Genomic DNA, 21,453 nt, shown 5'->3' on the forward strand with positions numbered 1-21,453 from the left:
TCTTTTGTCGTGAACTTTCCATTTCTCTATTTCTTATTTCCTATGAGAAGAGGGAACACATGTATGAATTCATTTGTAACATGCACCATAATAAACTGTATAATACATTATACAAAAACCATTAAAGATGTGTATTGAAGTCTCTTGCCTTTGTTACACAAAGAGTGTTCATCTTGCACAAAAATGGCATACAAATTCATACCTCAGGTCATTGGTTTCTCCAGCAGAGCTGAAAAGTACCATTCATTCTTGTCAATGCTGTGATCAAGCTTCATACCAGTATTCCATCTGAGTTTCCTAAATCCAATGCTATTGAACATTGGAGCGTAAGTTTCGTTGAGCTGTGATCCATAGCAAAAGAAATGATCAAGCCAGAAGAGCCCTCCTAGCCTCAACACTTTGTAGATGTCAAAGAGTGTGAAATCAAGCATGGCATCTGGGATCCAGTTTCTTAGAACGTGCATCAAATGTAATATATCCAGTGTGTTTTCGAAGAAAGGAAGCCTCCGGAAAACACTAACATACATTGGAATCAAGCCTCTTGAAGCAATGAAGCTGTTGAATGGACCATCAAAATTCATTGAAGTTGTGATGATTGTCACATTTCTCTCTCTCATTCTAGCAGCAAATGTACCAGATCCTCCTCCTATATCAAGTCCAATTTGGATTGTCCCTCAAGGTTTCATGCTCAAAACTTAATCAATGCCATAGTCCAGGCTATTGAGTGAAGCTTTAAATGATGACGTTCTGATTCTGTCTATACGCTGCCGTTTTGGAGTTCACTTAAGTGGGTAATCTCAACCGTTGATTCCAGCATGATCCAACAGCCTTCAGCAGTCCAACAAGTCAAACTATATAAGACTGAGTATTGAGAAATCTGAACAATAGAACAACTTCCTCTCTCGTGTTATTCGACTTTGTTAGGGTTCTTGAGTTTTTTAGGCTTTCTTCAAATCTTGTAATCAAGTCACAATTGGTGTAAATTGTGGGTAGAAGAATAGGGCTTTTCTTCGGGTAGAGACATTGTGTATAGGTAGTCTCTTTGGGTTGCGATTACGGGTTGATTATGCAAGTGAGAGATTTGGGTATTTTTGTGTTGATTGGCTTGTAAGTTGTACGTTCTTGATCCTCATAGTGCAATGAGCCTCAAATTACTTGGAGCTCAACGTGAATGTAGTTTATTCCATTGGAATAAACGAACCACAGTAAAAATCTTTGTGTTCTTGTTTTCTTCTCTGTTTGATTCATGTGTTGGATGTGCTGGAAGTGTTTGGTAGTGAATCCTCTTAGGTTTGAGTTGGGTTTAAACATAACACAGGCCTTTGTCAAAGAGCCATCTATTCTTCTCTCTACCTTGCAAGTCAAAGCAATCTTTGCAATCAAAGACCCCTAGTGCATTGTTTCTGTCGATCATGTACTGGTAGCCTTTACAGGAGTAAAGATCCCAAATGATGCTGGTGTCTAGTTCTTTTGCCCTGAGACTTTCTGGAAATGGTATTGGCTCAACATAATTCAGAGGTGGACTTTGGATGGCATCTCCGGCGAGGCAACAGTTCACACCCTTTAAGCAAAAGCCTCTGCGCAAATACATCATCCATAGGACACTCCCCCCCAATCTTATATGTCATTTATTGAACCAACTCCTCTTGAAACTTGAAGCAGCCTGCCCCAACCGGCGCGATTACTTCATCCAATCCGGTCGTTGGAGACTTTACTAAGGGAAGCTTGTGAGGGCCTAATGCAGCCCTCACTTCATCAAATAATCTGATGCTCAAGTCAGTATTGAACTTCCCACTAGGCACACTCGCTACCTTTTGAGTCAAGCGTTCATGTTCTCTTGTAAGCTCAATCAACAAGGTCTCTACCAGCAAATTAGTAGAGTTAAGCTACTGCTGCAACTCAGCAATGAAGGAATGACTAGCTGCAAACTCAAATTTAGTAGAGTTGAGCTCATGCACAAGAGTGGGAGAGTCCCAAAGAGGGAGAGACAAATGGTTGCTGTGCCCAGTTAAATTCAAATTCAAAGAAGAGCCATAGAAGATGTAGATTGTGAGAAGATTTGTAACAATAACAAGCAAAAGAATCTTGAGCTTGTACTTGTTATGGGGTTGTTGTTGTGCCTGCTTTTTAGCATAATCGTCATGAGCTCCATTTCCCATCTTGTGCTCAAGAAAGAGATTGAATTGAATGAAGTAAGTTTGAAGGTTATAAAGGGAATGATAAGTGAAGAGAAAGGCAGAAGTTCATGTTCAAAAGGGACTTTGGCCATTGTTATTCGCCAGTTTGGACGTTCAAGAACTTTTTTACAGAACATGCAAAGCAATACAATGTCAACTTTGCACACTCTTCGGATCTTGACTCTTCTCATCTTCAGTGACTTGGCTACTGCAGCATTTTAGTTCATTTCTGGCCAGTTGCCAAGCTCTGTAGAATGCAGCAATCTTTCTTCTTCTGCATGTCTGTATTTTTTAATTCTTTTGTCACATTTCACATCGTTAACAAATGAGTCTGAGATTCAATTTATAAAGTTTAGGTTCTCGTAATTAAGTAAACTGTGTTTTAAATGAACACTTGATGAAGCTCTAAAAACAAATTTATACGGACATACTTTGGAACTTTTTTTCCTTTATCTGCTTAAAAATTTTCGTTATTTGGTCAAGGTTTAAAAAATTAAAAAGAAACTTATGAGACAAATAATACTATTCTAAGTTTGATTATGGAAGGCATTTGACTTAGAGTCAAAAGTTCTCACCTCAAGAGAAATATCTTCTTTTCTTCTTGATGATTTTACAAGCAAGTCATTTCCTATGTACTTTGGATCTCACTAAAATTGTGACTGAAAATTAAGTGTTTCCAGATCTTACATGAAACTCATAAACAAATTCTTAGTGGTCTAAAACTTAATCGGACAATATTTACTTAGTTAAAGCCGAGGCCCGAGATGTTATAGACGATTTTACGTACACTTATTTTTATACAGATCAAACTTTAAATCTGCACCTGAAATTTTTTACAAGATCTGAACTTGATTAGGCGAACCTTGAAGTTCAGTCATTCATTCTAGTGAAACCTTGAAGTTCAGTCCAGCTTGTCATTAAGATGTTAGTTGCAATAGTCATCAAGATCATAACCCTAGTTGTGGGATTTTTGCATTTATTTATTGTAATATTATAATAAGGGTTGACACATTGGAACCAGGCAAGAAAAATTAATATATTTTCAATGCAGATGGAGCACAAATCTAGTAAATGGTTATGAATTAAATATAAAAACCAGTTAAGGATATAGATTTCTTCATTGCATTTCAAGCAATCAAAGCAGGCAGCTTGCCTCCTCCATGTTGGCTGTTGTCACATGTCATGTTTCAATGGAAAGTTCACATCATGAAATTTAATGTTATTATTATATGTTCCATTAATCACTTGCTCCTCAGAACTTTGGTAAGTTTTATTTCTGCTGTCATCTTTTCTATCAGATTCAATGCAATCCAAACCTTAGAGATAAAAGTATCGTCTCTCTCACAAATGTTCATGCTCACGTTTTATTAAGATCAAAACCTTCTTAGATGATGTTGATAGAAGGTTATCTAACACAAAACGATAAAAATTCAATCAAATTTTCTCATTTCAGACGAGAATCCTAATTTTTTTTGGGCCGTGGATGATGCCAGGATTCAAATCAAAAAGGTCCAGTTACTGAAAGATCATTAAAACAGATAGTGTTAGGTGAGTATGATCTCAGCATCATCTCAGGGCACAATGGCAGGGTCATTTAACAATTTAGGATCAGATCCTTCAACACATTAAAATCTTCAGAGCCCAGTTTGACCACAATTCTTTATCTTCAACATAAAATAGACAGCTTTACAACTCACACATAGAAGTTGAAATATTAAAATTATTCATTAATTTTGATCTTCACCATGTTGAGTTTAATGATAATTAATATTAATTAGGACCACACTTAACTTATACCAGCAAAGCATAATTCCAATTTCCAAGTAGGTAGAACTTGAAGAGAAATTAATAGAGAGAGTTTAAATCATTTTCATCACTATCAACATTACTATATCTTGAAATTTTTCACAACTTTACAGAGAGTTTCATTCTTGTGTACTCACAGTCACACCATTTGTTGGACAAGCTTCTGCTAGCGTCCTAAGGTTTTCAATGATCATAACCAGTTTTGTGTTTAGCCGATTCACAAAGCACTTTGGCACCCATCCTGCAGGATCTAACTGAAAAAAAAAAAAAAAAAAAAAAAAAATAGTTGAAAATAATCGTTTAATTTGTGGTATTTTTAACAGTATCTTTACTATTGAGTAAAGGATGTTTGACATATTCGATAACATGATTGTTGAGTGTTGTTGAACGCTCTTACTTATATCTTTTTTCAGCATAGCGTTTGATGGTACTCAACAAATCAGTACACCGAATAATAATGTCATCAATATGTCGAGCACAATGAACTCAATTATCATTTAATGAAGCTCGGTTAAATTATTAATACCTGAACAACATAAGTGACCATACATGAGTCATCTTCAAGCTTCTCCACAACCCATCCTGATTGAAGCAAAAGTCCCCTTATTGCATTGTTTTGCTTTGGATGCAATCCAGCAGCTATCTCTTTTGGCAGTGAAGCTACTGCAACCACCTGCAACCCCCAATTTCAGCACACTCTAATTAAATCCTTAACATTTTTCCAATCTTTTTTGTATGATCAAGCACTAAAATTCTGCGTCTAGTCCTTACAAGAGTGCCATCTTCCATCGTTTCGCGTCGTTCATAGACGATGAATTCTCTGTTTCTGAAAAGAGGTTTCGAGTTCTCCCCGAATCTGAGACGAATTATACTGAGATTATCTTCAAGATCTTTTATGTACTTTGCTTCCACTAGATCACCATCCCATTGCTGGTCCAAAAAAAAATTACTCCTTTGTTAAAAGAATATTTTGATAAAGCTAACATTTTCCTCATCTGGACCCTTGAATAATAATCCAGAAATCAGTTAAATTATGATCTAATGGTTCAGATGAATAGGAAGCGTTATCCCTGTAACATACTGTGATTGTGAATAATTCCAAGAGCTAATACAGAACAAATAAAATGCCATAAATATTTTTGCACAATGGAATCAACGTAGCTGTATATTTTGTCATGCTGATAAAGACAACTAAACATAAAAAGAAATGAATCACATAAATGCTAAGGACAAAACTCATCTTTTCAAGTCCTTGGACCATAATCCAACTCACTTTGTATCTATATGTAACTAAAATTGTACTATAACCAATATCCACCAGACAGATTAATTCTTTTTTATTATTATTTTTTTCAATATTTATATAGCTCCACAAATTAATAGCCTTCATTGATTAATTTTCATAAGTAAGGGCATGAATTGGTCACCTTGGCAGCATCTATGGCATTTGCAACGGTGATGAATTGCTGGGGAGAGACTGATTTCAGCAGCCACCTGCTTCTAAAAGTGTGAAATGACCCTGATCTTCTTTTGGAAATTTCAACTCCATTGTCAAGAGTAAGAATTTTCCACCCATCATTTCCATTTCCAAACCTGTTTGAGTCTGAAGCTGATAGCAACTCCTGTATGCAACTCTCGCTTGCAAAGTGCACATATCTTTTCAATGAATCTTCACTTATAGACCTTCACAAATTCCAAAGCAAAGTAAGAATGAAAACCCAAAACAGTACTAAAAAGCATAGATATATGTATACTCACCAGGACCTGCTGCAAGGTGTTGGACTGTTCATTTTGAGAGCCTCGGCGATACAAGAAAATTTATTTTGTGAAAATAATAATAATAATAATAAGGATGACACCTAGTCAGGAGACGTAACGAGTGCCTGGATGGCGTTATATATATTGAAGAGGAGAGGTTAAAGAATGGTTAAAAGGAGGGGAAGTAAAATAGTGGGAAGTGGGGTGAAGTGATTGAAGCACATGGAATGCCAGAAGATCAGGTCCATGATTAGAAGTGCAAGACTCTCTTTCTTCTGTTTGGAGATAAAAGAGAGATTCTTTGCTTGGAAAAAAAGAAGGAAGAAGGAAGGGTAGGGAAGATGATGCACATGGAGTGTTGGTGGCTTTTCAAAACAAGAGAGAAAATGGGAAAATAACCGAGAACCAATACAAAGACTACTAGAGAGGGGCTTCAACACAGTAGATTAACTAATAAACTTGCCTGATTACAAAGACTATTCAAACAGCTTCGTAAGGTCACCTTATCACGTGCCGTGGCTTTCTTTATTTGCATCAGGGTGGCAATCCTTGGCCTCAACCTGTTTGCTTTTGAGGTCTCTCTCTCTCTCTCTCTCTCTCTCTCCCTCTCTCTGTAAGTAGTAGTAAAGTATTATTTCCCCTAGAGCATTAATCTGGAATGGACGATCTCAACGTGTGAATTGTAAATTCGCTAGGACAACTTGAAGATGTGAACTGTAAATAACTAAATATAATAGAACGACTTCAAGGTGTGAATTGTAGATACACTGGACAACATCAAGGTATAAATTGTAAATATATTACGATGACCTCAATATGTGAACTACAAATAAACTGGGATAACCTTAAGGTGTAAATTGTAGATATATTGAGACGACCTAAAGGTGTGAACTTTAAATATATTGGAACGACCTCAAAGTGTGAAATGTAAATACATGCATGTATTAACAGTGTTTTAACATAGGCTCAATTCTTTATTGGCACATGCATGAGTCCTAAACTATGAGTCGCTATAATATGCATGTATAACTTTGGTACACTTTAATGGTTTAGCTAGTATTATTGAGTAAATCCAAAACTTCAATAGTTCGAGTGTTATACAACCAAGAATAAAGCTTAACCAATTATGCAAATGATGCATCTCTTGTAAAACCATGTTATTTCGATTAATAAAATTAGGTAGAGTGATTCTGAAATCACAGATTTATCCTCAATATCTAGTAGACAGATTCATACTTGATTTGAGGAGATAATTTAATCTTTAATGGTTTACTACAAAATGGCAGACAGAATGTTGGACCCATTCTGCTGAATTTCACATGGTTGCAGGATAATGTTATGGAAAACTAGAAGACACAAAAGAGAGTTTAATTTTCTTGGAACTCACGATTCATTGGATTGCAGAAGTTACAACAAAGGTTCATGATCAGATTACTTAAAATATTACATTGCTTTTTAGGTAGCAATAATAAGATCAAGGAATAAAGTTTCCTTTGGAAGATTTAAAGAGAGATGAATGATGAAAGAGAGGGATTAATTTATCAGAAAACGGACATGTTTTTATTATTTTCATTATTGCTGACAACTAATTACATTGTGAAATGAATCAGAAAAGATCTTGAGTAATCAAAACACAGGTCCCCACCTCAACCCACAAAAATAAAAGAGAAAACGGCTTAAGAATGTGACATTTTCTGCACCAGGCAGCCTTTAGCTTTAAGACTTTCAACTGTCTCAGAAACAGCATCTTCAACTTGTGTGAAAACAAGTCCCAGATTCATTAATCTCTTGGCTGCATCTTTGCAAGAAACCAGACCTGGTTGAGTTTCCCCATTGAATCTGTACAATGATTTCATATTTAACGAAACAAAAGAAAAATATAAAACTTTCATATCTACACATCAATGCCAGAAAAAAATATACATCAGCTAGGATATAAATTTTGGAATACTACACGATATAAAGTTACAAGAGTGAACAGGAATATCAATGTGAGCGTAAACTCAAAGGAGGGGCAAGCACCCTCTCTCTCGACAAAAATTATCTGTTCATACAAATTAACATGTATAAAGAAAAAAGAAGAGTCTCGCAACGCCTTTGCGGTTGAAGGCAAAAGAGGAAGAAATTATTATCAAAATCGAGAAAGTTATATAAAGGTCCTAACAAAGAATGAGAAAGTTCAAAATGGCCAATAATAACAATGATAACTTCTAGATGCTCCATACATTATTTCTTTATTTTTTGGTTCATGTATAACTAGACCTCCAGGCTGTCCTGTTTCTTTGAGACACACATCAGCAACTGGCATTTCTCTTGAATTCCTTGAGATATAAAGGAATTTATTCTCATGTCAATCTATACAACAACAGATCATGGAAGCATTTTTTTGAAAATAATGAAACTTCATCTCAAAACAATGATAAATGACAAGTAATGAATCAACAAATTAGTTGAAAATACATTCAATGATTAGTAATGATAAGATTAATCCAATTTGGAACCATAAGGAGGCCCACAAGAAGCAAAAGGAAGAAAATCATTGATTTGATGCACATCATGTTTAAAATTTAAACATTTTATAGCTTATTCACTATTCACCAGCAGCACGAATCCAGAGAGGAAGCCAATGGTAACAAGGTATTACTTGAGACACGAACAGTAACAGTGTGCAGAGTAATTTGCGTAATCAAGTAATACCCGTGTAATGAGTATTAAAGCAAGAAATAGTATACGGAACAATTTATCTTTAGGTTTGTCTTCTTTAACTTTTTAAAAAGCAGTATCTTTATGTGATCTATCAATCTGAACTATGATGGATCAATAAAAATCATGAAAGTATAATGACACATCGAAGCTTCAAAAGAACTCCAGGACCACATCTAGAATGTAAAGCTTGTTCAACAAGGCCAAATAGAGAGCATCCGATACTACACAAAATAAAAAATCTGGCAGAATTATCTGAAGAGGAATCTTTTGTTGTATGATAGCCATTCAAAACTGAAGTGGAGCTCCATTGGACCAGAAGTAAAAGAAAAGCTCCACTAAGTTTAAGTGGACACGTATAAGCAATAAAGGAAGACTCTTTAAATCCTAGAAAAAGAAAGCGTGTTGAAAAAATTAAGTGAAAATACTTGAGGTACATTATATTTGAAAGAAACAAACTTCCAACTAAAGAAGCTCCTATCTTTCTGCAGGGGAGCCACCATGACAGGACAATTACAAAGAGTAGGAAGCAAGATGACAAGATAGGCGGCACTAGAAAGTCATGATCATGTAAGTGATAAACTTGAATTTCTGTCAACCTGTGCACCACATAGAGTGCAATAATGACCCCCAACTAGGGTCACCATGTTTGAATCTATAGATTATCTAAAGCTCAAAATATATGACTAATTCTCCACCAAGGCCATTATAAATGAGAACTCTAGTGTTGCTTTCCAAGTTATATTATTTTTCAATTCTTCCCCACTTTTGTTTTACCATAAAAAAAGGAACAAAAAAATTTAATTTCCCCTATTAGACGCTTAAGATGGTCTTGTCAATAGTTTCAATGTTGAAGAGATGATGAGGGTAAGCGACCACTAAATAGGCAGCAAACCTAAATTCCTACAAAGTAACATTCTGGACAAGGAATCTGAAAAGTTAACAATATAATTGAAGCATGTGGCCCTGACAAGGGATATATACCAATCCATGTCACTGACTTAAAAACAAAGAATGAAGCTTCAAATATTCTCATGATCTCTCCTGCCATTAGTGCCACTTTTGCCGGGTTACCACCACCAACAATTAACCATATCCAAGTACATCAGAGAATGTATCTAAAAACTATAATGACTAAATTATCATAATTCAAACATAGATTAAAAGTGCTAGCAGGTCAAATTATAGACATTGGTTACCAGATCAGCTTTAATGTAGGATGTTCTGATTATATTTGATTGGGATCTTTTCTAGTAGTTGGAAATGGCAACTACAAAACTTCACATCAAGCAGCCACTAAATTATATAGTGGGAATAGCACCTTTTCAGTTATGGATGCGTGTGTTGTTTGTCTGTATTACAAGTAACTAGGATATTGTTTTTCATACAGCAAGCCCTATACATAGCATAAGGGTGTACGAGATACAAACCTGTGAACCGGAAATTTAGGGAAGAGTTTGGAGACTCTTTCAGCAAATTCACCAAACTGATAGATACCATTGGTGCAAAGATATCTACCAGAAGCAGCAGGAGACTCAAATAGCAACACTTGCGCCTTTGCAACATCTTTGACATGCACAGCTCCCAACCAGTGATACTCTTGAGTATCTTTTGAACCCTGCAACAACTGCTGTAACACAGCACAGCTCGCATTCAAATAAGGTTGCAGAAGTGGACCTAGACATGTAGCTGGGTGGATAGCCACAACATCAATCCCATTCTTCTCAGCAAATTCCCATGCTGCTTTCTCTGCCAATGTCTTTGACACTGGATACCATTTCTGCCATAGCCAAACAACATTAAAACAAATGCAGCACAAAGCCAACCTCAGTTCATGCATAAAACACCCTCACAAAGTGGAGCTTATAATCCGACAGGGTAGTTTTAATCACACAAAAAAGTATATACATGGTATAACGTTTCTTAACGAAGACCAAAACAACAGAGACACCAATATACAATGCAGATGCACATTAAGACAAATGACAGGTCCGAGTTATCATTTTAAGTAACCACTAAACCAAAAGCATAGAAGCTTAGAAAAGTGATACATTGCTATTGAATTCCCATTTGAACTTCTACCAAGACAAAACAAATCATAATCAGCTATCTCATTTCAAAAATATAAAAATCAGAACTTTAACCATTACTCCATTAAAAAAAAAAAAAAAAAAAACTTTACTTCTTTCAATAATCTCACAGAGCAAGAATTAAATTAAATACTAGATCAATCAAAAGATAATCAGCAATCTCGTACTAAAACAGATAAAAATCAAAACTTTATCCAGTATTCATTGAAAAAAAACACAACTTTAAGCCAAAATCAATTAAAGAAACGGTTACCCAGTTTGTAAGAATACCTGACGAGACTTGCAATAATCAAGGTCAGTCCACGAAGTCTCATCAAACACTTTATCTTGAGGCCAACCGGGGTTAGGCACAAGAGCAGAAATAGAGCTCGTGAGCACCACACGCCTCACCTTGAACTTCTTAGCAGCCTCCAACACATTAAGAGTACCTTGTACAGCAGGCAACACAAGTTCCTTTTGTGGATCCTGGGGATCTTCCAAGGTACAAGGAGATGCCACGTGGAAGACCCCCTTGCAGCCCTCCACTGCCCTTGAAACTGCCACGTCATCTAGAAGGTCAGCCTCGAAGACTTTGAGGTTGGCTTTGGAGGCAGCTTGGAGAGTAAAGAGATGAGATGGGTCAGAGCCAGGGTAGATGGTGGCGTGAATGGTAGTGTAGCCGGTGGTCAAAAGGGTCTGGACCAGCCATGAGCCGATGAACCCGTTGGCTCCAGTCACACACACTGCTTCCTTGCTTGGCTCAGTCATTACTGGCTCTAGTTTTGGCTCTCGCTGTATTTTGGCAATGATATTATTTTAATGGATAGAGATATTTTGGATTAGGATTAGGATTGTCTTAGGTGAGAATTATGATTTTGATATTAACTGATGAACTGTCTTTATCTCTTAGTATAGATTAGATGAGTTTTCATTATCTGAATTTATCCAAATACAAATATCAAACCAGATACACTCGCAAAAGGACCATGATGCTATCTTAATCCAATTTTTTGCTCAAAATAATTACCTGTGGTTTTAGTTTAAATAGTGTCTTAATTCTAATACATGATGCTTAAAAGCTGAAAAGAGTTTAATAAGATCAATATCGGGGTTATATCCAATAATATTATATTAATAACATGAATTACTAATAAAATTCTTTCAAAAAAAAAAAAAAAAATATATATATATATATATATATATATGATGCTTACAAGCTGAAAAGAGTTTAATAAGATCAATATCAGGGTTATATCATTCTGTATGAGGCACTTTGGTGAGAACATAAAATAAAAGTTTAAGTGTACCGGCCTCCTTCAGACATACTACATACATGGCAGCAAAAACTTATCAAGTTAATGAGTTCGAGGAACACTTTCGGCAAATCCGAATCAAGGATGATAGAATTGCTAAGTATCTTGAGCATGATGTTAGTTTTGAGCGATGAAGTATAGCTTACTTTCCTGGAATAAGGTTTGATGTCATGACCACGAACATAGCCAAGTCTATAAATTCGAAGTTGTTAATAGAAAGAGAGTTTCCAATAGTTACCATTTTTTATGCAATCCAAAGGACAATGTTATGGTGATTCCATGAGCGTCGTGCAAAGTCAGATAATTTTGCTACAACCCTTGTTCCGTTTGTTTGCATATTCTCTTAATGCTCAAGAGTTCACCGTGTGCGACAATGGTCCAGATGCCCTAGTTGACCTTATTAGTAAAACTTGTAATTGTAAAGTGTTTGACATTCAACGTTTACCTTGTCCTCATGCATTAACAGCACTAAAACACTAACAGAAGCCGGATTTTGGTTCAAGAATTTACATAGAACTTTGCTCCCCTCTCTATATGGCAAATCACTACATGTTGGCTTATTCAAAAACAATATATTCAGTTCCTCCAGAAGAGTAGTAGGTGGTGCCACCAGAGTTGGCTGACATTATCATCCATCCGCCATTCAAGAAGACAGAAAAGGAGACAAAAAGAGTTAAGCGTATTCCGTCAGCCTCTAAGGTTCCCTGGAGGACGAATAAGTGCTCAATTTGCATGCAATTTGGCCACAAGAGAAGCAGTTGCTAGAATCAATCACATGTAGATCTAGAAAATTAGGTTCGAAGAAGGATGAAATCGAGAGAGTTGCCAAGGCCAACCATTGAAGAGTTGTTGTTTTAAATTTTTTATGTTTTAAATTTTATTGTTACCTTGAATAAATCATCATTTATATTTAGTATTCTTGTTACATAGCGTTGATGTGTTGATGCAATTAGGTTGTCAAATTCAAGAGAAAGTATGGAATTAATATGTTTTGGTGATTTTAGTTTGTTAAAATTCAGGAGAAAAGCTGGAAAAAATATTTATTGCCCATGATCGCTTAAGCGATATATTAACGACTACATATATCGCTTAAGCGACAAAAGGTTTTTCATAAAGGATCGCCTAAGCGATGGTGCATCTGGACAGATGTTTATACTGCCATGGACTTGATCACTTAACCGATTTTGTATCGCTTAATCGACCAAGGGTAAAAGCGAAGAATCGCTTAAGCGATCATGCATCTAGGCATATATTGATTCTGCATCGGGCTTAATCACTTAAGCGATCTAGAATCGCTTAAGCGACCAAGGGTAAAAGCGAAGAATTGCATAAGCGAGATTGTAAATCGCTTGAGCGATCATGCATCTGGACAGATCTTGATTCTGCCTCAGACTTGATCGCTTAAGGGATCGTAGATCGTTTAAGCGACCAAGGGTAAAAGCAAAGAATCGCTTAAGCGAGATTTTAAATCTCTTTAGCTATCTTGCATCTAGGCAGATCTTGATTCTGCCTCAGACTTGATCGCTTAAGTGATTTTGTATCGCCTAAGCAACCAAGGGTAAAAGCGTAAATCACTTAAGCGACAAAGTAAATCGCTTAAGTGATCGTGCATCTGGGCACATATTGATTCTGCCTTGTACATGACCAAGGGTAAAAGTGAAGCGTCGATTAAGTGATCCTGATCCTCGCTTGTACGTGATCGCTTAAGCGACTAATTCTGAACATACTGGGTCGCTTAAGCGATCTACTGTACTCGGATGACCTTTATTCTGCCTTTGACAAAATCGCTTAAGCGATTTATTATTGCTTAAGTGACTAAGGCTAAATATATAGGATCTCCATATCTCTTAAACGACCAAGGCTAAATAGACGGGATCGATACCTTATATCGCTTAAGCGATTAAGGGTAATTTACTTCAATATTTCTTTTTCAAGTTTATGGACCATGTTTAATATAGATGTAAAAGAACTAATTTAATTAAAATATAATCATGGTCATGGTCGACTGAACTAATCGTACACTGTATATATTTAATATAGACATAAACATTCTACATCATATATGTTTAATATAGACGTAAAAGAACTAATTTAATTTAATATAATTTAATTTAAAGAAAATCGATTAAGTGATATAAATAATCAAATCAATTGACACAAGACCACTGAACTAATCATACACCATATATGATTAACATAGACATAAATATTCTACACCTTATATGTTTAATATAGACATAAAAAAACTAATTTAATTTAAAAAAAAATTGATTAAGTGATATAAATAATCAAATCAATTGACACAAGACAGATCCTGGTCCACTGAACTAATCGTACACCATATATGTTTAATATAGACGTAAACATTCTACACCATATATGTTTAATATAGACGTAAAAGAAATAATTTAATTTAATTTAAAAAAAATCGATTAAATGATATAAATAATCAAATCAATTAACACAAGACAGATCCTGGTCCAGTGAACTAATCGAACAGTCAAAATTGAAGCTAATTTCAATTAATTGTTCTCAAATACATCATCCATATTTATGAAATCAGGCACGTTTCTACTAACGTGTCATGCTAATGCACTAAGACATTCATCCAGATATCATACAGCTGTAACTTTAATATGTTGATGGAATTAGGTTGCAAATAATCCTTCTTAATTGGCCTTTATAAGTGTTACTAACCGATGTTGCGTATCATTATCGTCAATAATCATGTGATGTTGTGAACATCCGAAGTTCACATTAACGTCACACAATATGGGACAACCTATTCCAAAAAAAGAAAAAAAGAAAAAAAGAAAAGGAATCGCTTAAGCGATCCAGTGTTGATAAGCTTTCATCGCTTAAGCGATAGTGTTAATCGCTTAAGCGATCTTGTGAAAGACAATAAAAATAATTCGAATACACTGGATCGCTTAAGAGATTTCATTTCTCATTTCTCATTTCTCATTTAAGCAATCCTGTGTATTTAGCCTTAGTCGCTTAAGCGATGTGGTACCGTCGCTTAAGCGATCATGTACAAGCAAGTCTTAAGATCACCTAAGCGATGCTTCACTTTTACCCTTGGTCGCTTAAGCGATTAAGTTCGAGGCAGATGCACGATCGCTTAAGCGATGCTTTGCTTTTACCCTTGGTCGCTTAAGCGATTAAGTCCAAGGCAGAATTAAGATCTGCCCAGATGCATGATCGCTTAAGCGATTATGGATCGCTTAAGCGATTAAGTTCGAGGTAAAATCAAGATCTGTCCAGATGCACGATTGCTTAAGCGATTTATGGTATCACTTAAGCGATTCTTCGCTTTTACCCTTGGTGATCGCTTAAGCAATCAAATCTGAAGCAAAATCAAGATCTGCCTAGGTGCACGATCGCTTAAGCGATTTATGATATCGCTTAAGCAATTCTTCGCTTTTACCCTTGGCCGCTTAAGCAATCAAGTCTAAGGCAGAATCAAGATCTGTCCAGATCGCTTAAGTGATTTATGGTATCGCTTAAGCGATTCTTTGCTTTTACCCTTGGTCGCTTAAGCGATCTACAATCGCTTCCGAGGCAGATTCAAGATCTGCCCAGTTGCATGATTGCTTAAGCGATTTATCATCTCGATTAAGCGATCCTTTATGGAAAACCCTTTATTGCTTAAGCGATATATGTAGTCGATTATATATCGCTTAAGTGATCATGGGCAATACATATTTTTTTCCAACTTTTCTCCTGAATTTGACAACCTAATTGCATCAACACATTAATGCCATGTAACAAGAATACTAAATAAACTCAAACTCAACAGAGGGAGAGAAATACTGAATTGCTTTTGTATTAATCTGAAATATGTCAATTACATTCAATGACAACATTATGTACAACAAATAAATCTCCTATATACAAAAAAAAAAAAAAAAAAGCAGGGCCGGCAGCCCCCATCCCCCATCTTCATCATTCTCTTTAGCCACTTCTTCATCCTCCAAATTTATTCTGCATACATTCAGAATTAGCACCACAACCCAAGTATCAACAGCCTGACGTCGAACAACACTAGTTGATCCAATTCAAGACAATCCAATTATTCAAGACAATCCAATAAGACAACATCACATAAACTACAAAATTCGAAGTCCAACTTCCATACCTTTTGATGACTGCAACAACAATTACTTGGATTGGGTTCTGGTCAGTCAAAAGGGATTCATATGCCCATGGAAGCACTCAACAGCGTAGCGCTCCCGACAGTTGCTCATTGTTTCGTCATTCAAGCCGTCCATCGGGGTGTTGGTCATGTCAAACTTAATAAATTTTAGTGCATATGCCCCACAATCAGCACTACAATAGAAGGAAGACATTAGCATTAGAATCGACTTATATAACAATTGTATTATGTAAGTTTTATACAAAATTTACCTTGAGTCATTTGTCGGGATGGAAGGCGCTTGAGCGGCTACTTTCCCGTCAGTACTTCATCATCGAAGTGCTGAAACATCTCGCTGTCGTGTAACAACCATGGGAATAATACGCATAGTGGCTCCAACTCCATCTCTAACCACCTCTCTCGATAAATACTTGGGTTTCAGTCAAGGATTTTTAGCAAGCCCTCCCCTGGAAGCGTGACGACGGTTATCCAGTGCATATCCTTGATGTTGATGATGCAGTATACTCTTTTAACCTTTGCCCAACTATGACCGTGTTTGGGCCTTTCCTCCCGTACATATTGTATGATCCTGTCATCAAACTGAAGATCATCAAGGACGCCGTTGAAGTCATCTATACCCAATCTTTTTCGCTTGCCTCCTCTTGCTGCACCTTTGCCAATGACCTTTTTCATTAAAGTGTTATATGTCGTTACTAGCATTTGGCCAAAGGCCACATCGGTGATGGCACAATTGGGATACAATATATCACTATTGCTGCTCTGTTGTAGCCTCATGAGTGCCAATACCTCATCGATGTACTACATCAAATAAAAACAACATGATAAGTATACAATACCTCATGGAAAACATAAGGAAAAATAAGGGAAAATAACTCACTGAGTTGTCAAGCCACCTGCCCATCGTCAACATCTTTTCAAATCACTCTTGGGGATAATCCCCGGTCTTGCACTTCACATGGGCATCACTTCCAGATTCATTGTAATAGGCATATAAGAGTTTTTCTTTTCCTCCTTTATTGGCCTATACAAATTGACCTTTAACTCCTCTGTTTTCGCTTGCCCACTTCCTCCATTTGCAGATCCCCATTTCCTTTGTGTCCCATCTCACCCTCCTCCATTGTCACTTCCCCAATTTCTCCGGCAACCTCCTTAACCTCCTTCATTTTTCCTTCTCCACTTTCGTGGACTTCCTCAATTTTTTTCTTTATTTTCCTCTTCTTTCCATACGTTACTACGGTGTAAGGAGATTTGTAAACTTACTCTTTCAGCTCTCTCCTTTCAGCTCAGGTTGCACTTCAACCGCTTTCAATACTCCACCAACTTCCTCCTCCACCCTACCAACTTTCTCTACCACCTTATCAACTTTCTCCTCCACCCTTTTCATCCGCTCTTCCATCTTCTCAAATCTCTTATAAACAGCTGTTGTAAAACTCTTAAATAGACCGTTTATAGAGGCGGAAAAGCAGCCCGCCCGGCCCAACCTGCGGCAGGTTGCGCAAAGTGGCGAGTCGGTCCTGACCCGCCCGCCAATGTTGGGGAATTGGCTAGCCCAACCCAGACCGCCAACCCTAACCCACCGAGTTAGGCCGCGGGTTGGGCCGGGTTAACCCTCTTTTTGATTTTTTTTTTATTTTGTTTAAGTTCAAATGTTTAATTAACTTTTCAAATGAATAATTAACAATTTATAAATGAATAAATGTAATTGTTTTTAGTTAAGTGTTAACTTCCTTTCAAATATCAATAATTAAATTAAATTAATTTTTTTTTGTTAACATTCCAAATATTAATTCAATTTTAATACATAAAAATTGTAATATAAGAAAAATTAAATTTATTCATTTATTAAAAAATAAAATAAGAAATTACAATAATTATTGCCTCGTTAAAAACCTCACCAAGAAAAACCCAATAGGAAAAAAACTTGGTAAGGAAAAAAGACTGCAATAATTGACAATTAATTTACAAGTTACAATTTACAAAACAACTAATTTTGGGGTTCACTAGGACCTCCCTCATCTGTATCATCTATATTACAAAATTGAAATGATTCTATTAAAGTATCCTCGACAACCTTGTATTGACCTTGATGGCGGGACCGTTCCCAATCTCGAAGACATGTGAGGACTTCAATCATTTTTGGTGAAAGTTTAGTCCTCCTTTCATTTAAAATTCTTCCACTTGCACTAAATGTTTGTTCGGATGAGACGGTTGAGACAGGAACAGCAAAAACATCCAAGGCAAGTCTTGATAATACTGAAAAAATACATTTTCTGGCTCTCCAATAGTCTAAGAGATCAATGTTGGCTCTATGTTGTGGATCTACAGGTAACATTTCAGGGGTTGCCAAATATTGTTGAAGCTCATTACTCTACGATTGCATGGAAGACAGTACATTAGTTGTTGTTGTTGGTGGAGCTTCTGAAGAGAAGACTGTGCTTCAGATTCGGGTCCTCTTCGGCCTATTCAGTGCACCCTAAGAGTAGAAGTCTTCATTTGTTTCTTCTGATGCAGCTTCCCTGGATGTTTCGCCTCTTTGCGGGTTCCCATACCTGTTTTCATATTGGAAATATACTTCGAAAAGTCTATTTTTTACCTCTCCTATTTGATTGGCATATACTTCGGTTTGTAAATTTTCACATAAATTTTCAAAACCATTTTCTAAACCTGCTAATTTAATTCTAGAATCAAATATAGCACCTAAACAATAAAGAAAAGGAATGAGTTCCCAATATTTAAAAAAAAAAATTCCATTGCCTTTATTGGTGCATTTAAAATTTCATTGTCTTTGTTTTTTATAAATAACTAGGAAATTTTTGTAATTGTATGTATTACCAATGGACTAGTAGAATAATACACACCAGAAAGTTGTAAAGTGGATTCGTAAAAAATTTTAAGAAAAGAATGAAATACTTTAGCTATTTGTCAATCATTTTCTACCAAATAATGAAGACATCTATTATTTGCTACAAAATAACTAATTATATTAGCATAAGATAAACATGAATCAAGCATTAAATAAGTACTATGTCTAATGCAAAAGTTCTAGGAGACATATTTGATTTTATGCAAGAGTCTTAAAATTCAGCATTTCTTTTATTACTACTAGTAATCCAAGCTAAACAATCTCTAATTCTATTAATATTTTCTTTAATTGTTTTCATACCACTTTTCACAATTAAATTAATAACATGGCATGCACAACGTTGGTGAAAAAACTTCAAATTATTATATAAAGGATAATTACTTTGAAAATAATCTATAGCTTTACTATTATAACTTGCATTATCTAAAGTTAAACTTATCACTTTACTAACAATATCATAATCTTCTAAAACTTTAACAATTTTATTATAAATTTGTTGACCACTATAATCAGCATCCATTAATCTAAATCCTAATAAAGATTTATTTAATTTACATTCATTATCAAAATAATGACTAGTCACACAAATATAATCCTGTTTAGCTCTGCCACTCCAAATATCGGTAGTTAGAGCCACACTAACATGACAAGTATGTATTTTATTTTTTAATTCTAATTTCATATTTCTAAACAATTTTATTAAATCATTTCTAGTTGCAGTTTTAGAATAACTTTTAAATCCTGGAAAAAATGAATTTTGAACAAATTTTTCAAAATATTTATCTTCAGCCATATTAATAGGTTGATCAGTTGCAGAAATATATAAAGCTAATTGTTCCCTATATACATCAGAATTATAACGCCAAGTAGTACCCATATTAGTTATTTGAGTTTGATTGCTTTCTTTATTTCCATGTTGATTAATATGTTTATTAGCATGCCTTTTTAAAGTACTAGTACCATTACCTGAATCAGCTTTATAAATATTTCCACAGTATTTGCATCTCGCTTTCTTGACTTGAACGCCATTTTCTATCTCGTAAAACTTGTCGAAATGTGCCCAAACGTCTAATGTGTGTCTGTCTTTGGTTTCGACAGTAGTTGATGATCCCGCCTCAGCTTGAGATGAAGTTGGATGAGCACGACGATTATAAGGATGACTTCTAGAACCACCGGGAGCTGTTGGAATTGAGGGCATATTTTGAGGTGTATCAGATTCTAAGAATGGGAAAGCGAGACTATTTGAATCTCCTCCTGCATTTATATTAGTAAAATCAGCGGGACTAGGACTAGAATAGTAGTTTCCTTCATCATTGTAATTGATGGGAGAGAAATATCTATCCATTGTAGTTGAAAAAAAAAATTGATGTAGAAGAAATAAAAATTAAAGAAAGAGAATTGGAATTTGGAAAATTGGAAATATGAATTAAAAATTGCAAAAACTAATAAAAATTAAAATATGAGCAAATTGATAACAAAGAGATTAAGAGAATAAATGAATAATTGAGAGATTAGAGATTAGAGAATATGAAAAAATGAGAGAATTTGAGTTGTGAGAAAAATGTGAGAGTTTAGGGCCAATTTATAGAAAAAAATGGGAAAGGAAAATGACGAAAAAGACCCCTCCAACGCTATAAAATGGCTATATTTCAAGGGAAAATGGGTAATTTGAAAAAACAAATTAAATTTTATATTTTTTTTTATTTTTTTGGGGCAACCTGCCGGGTTGGCTATTGCCAACTTGCGGGTCAACCCGGTGGGTTGACCGTTATTGTATAATAGCCAACCCGCCGGGTTGACAACAATGAACCCGGCGGGTTGGCAGTCTTCTCTTAGAAGGGACAAAACAGCAACCCGCCGGGTCAGCGGGTTGCCATTTTACAACCTAGCCCGCCTGGGGGTTGCAGCCGGGTTGGGTTCAACCTGGACTGCCATATTGGCGATCCGGGTTCAACCCTCTTCATTGCGGGCCGGGTTAGGGTTGACCCGCCTAACCCGGCCCATTTGTTCCACCTCTAACTATTTATGAGGTCAACCACCTCATTCTCCCGATGCTGACACCTTGGCAAAGTGGTACTTGTTGTACTGGTTTTCTAATTGGGTGGAGGCGTACGAACCTCTTCATCCTCTTCCTCCTCCTTCTCCTCCCTTTTGCGGATTGGAGCTTTATCATCTTCGGTGTCAACAACATTCTCAAGCAGTGGCTCTACAACTGCACTCACATGCGTGACTCTTTCTAGGTTCCGCATTAGGTGGTCTATCCATTCATCTGCTTCATCCTCCAGTGCTTTGAAAGATGTAGCATACTCTCCCGCTTCATCCCTAGTAGCAGTGAGGAAGTGATGGACAACTCCCTGCAATAAGAATCAAAATCAATCAAATTTAAGCCACATTTAAAAGTAATTGCATATTCAAAAGCTTAATCCTTTAATCTTACCCGAGCCGCTTGAATTTCCATGTCTATTTTTTCGTAATACCAATGGGTACACTTCTCAATGTGCCACCGTAGCATCATACTCCTCTCCTGCTTCACCCCTAGTAGCAATGAGGAAAGGATGGACAACTCCCTGCAATAAGAATCAAAATTAATCAAATTTAAGCCACATTT

At 36.0% G+C, this 21,453-nt stretch overlaps 2 protein-coding genes and 1 pseudogene across 3 annotated transcripts; all 3 read right to left on the bottom strand.

Moving 5' to 3' along the window:
• Positions 1 to 203: 203 nt before the first annotated feature.
• LOC116130457 lies at positions 204 to 2,159 on the bottom strand (annotated as a pseudogene).
• Positions 2,160 to 3,918: 1,759 nt separating this feature from the next.
• LOC116130475 (START domain-containing protein 10-like) lies at positions 3,919 to 6,309 on the bottom strand. Of its 2 annotated transcripts, none has more exons than XM_031416220.1 (5): positions 5,742 to 6,309; positions 5,411 to 5,666; positions 4,755 to 4,913; positions 4,510 to 4,656; positions 3,919 to 4,237 (listed from the first exon to the last, which is right to left on the bottom strand). In XM_031416220.1, exons 1-5 carry the CDS (start codon positions 5,771 to 5,773, stop codon positions 4,103 to 4,105), a joined length of 729 nt encoding a protein of 242 aa, XP_031272080.1. In that variant the 5' UTR covers positions 5,774 to 6,309; the 3' UTR covers positions 3,919 to 4,102. The 2 variants fall into 2 exon arrangements, with proteins under 2 accessions (XP_031272080.1, XP_031272081.1); XM_031416221.1 differs by having other exon boundaries at positions 4,116 to 4,233.
• Positions 6,310 to 7,274: 965 nt separating this feature from the next.
• Positions 7,275 to 11,436, bottom strand: LOC116130472 (cinnamoyl-CoA reductase 1). Its single transcript, XM_031416217.1, has 3 exons — positions 10,805 to 11,436; positions 9,875 to 10,224; positions 7,275 to 7,580 (listed from the first exon to the last, which is right to left on the bottom strand). The coding sequence occupies exons 1-3, from the start codon at positions 11,279 to 11,281 to the stop codon at positions 7,418 to 7,420; spliced, it is 990 nt and encodes a 329-aa protein (XP_031272077.1). The 5' UTR covers positions 11,282 to 11,436; the 3' UTR covers positions 7,275 to 7,417.
• Between the last annotated feature and the right edge of the window lie 10,017 nt (positions 11,437 to 21,453).

Source organism: Pistacia vera, unplaced genomic scaffold (assembly GCF_008641045.1).
Source record: "Pistacia vera cultivar Batoury unplaced genomic scaffold, PisVer_v2 Contig221, whole genome shotgun sequence".
In the NCBI taxonomy this organism is placed as follows: Eukaryota; Viridiplantae; Streptophyta; class Magnoliopsida; order Sapindales; family Anacardiaceae; genus Pistacia; species Pistacia vera.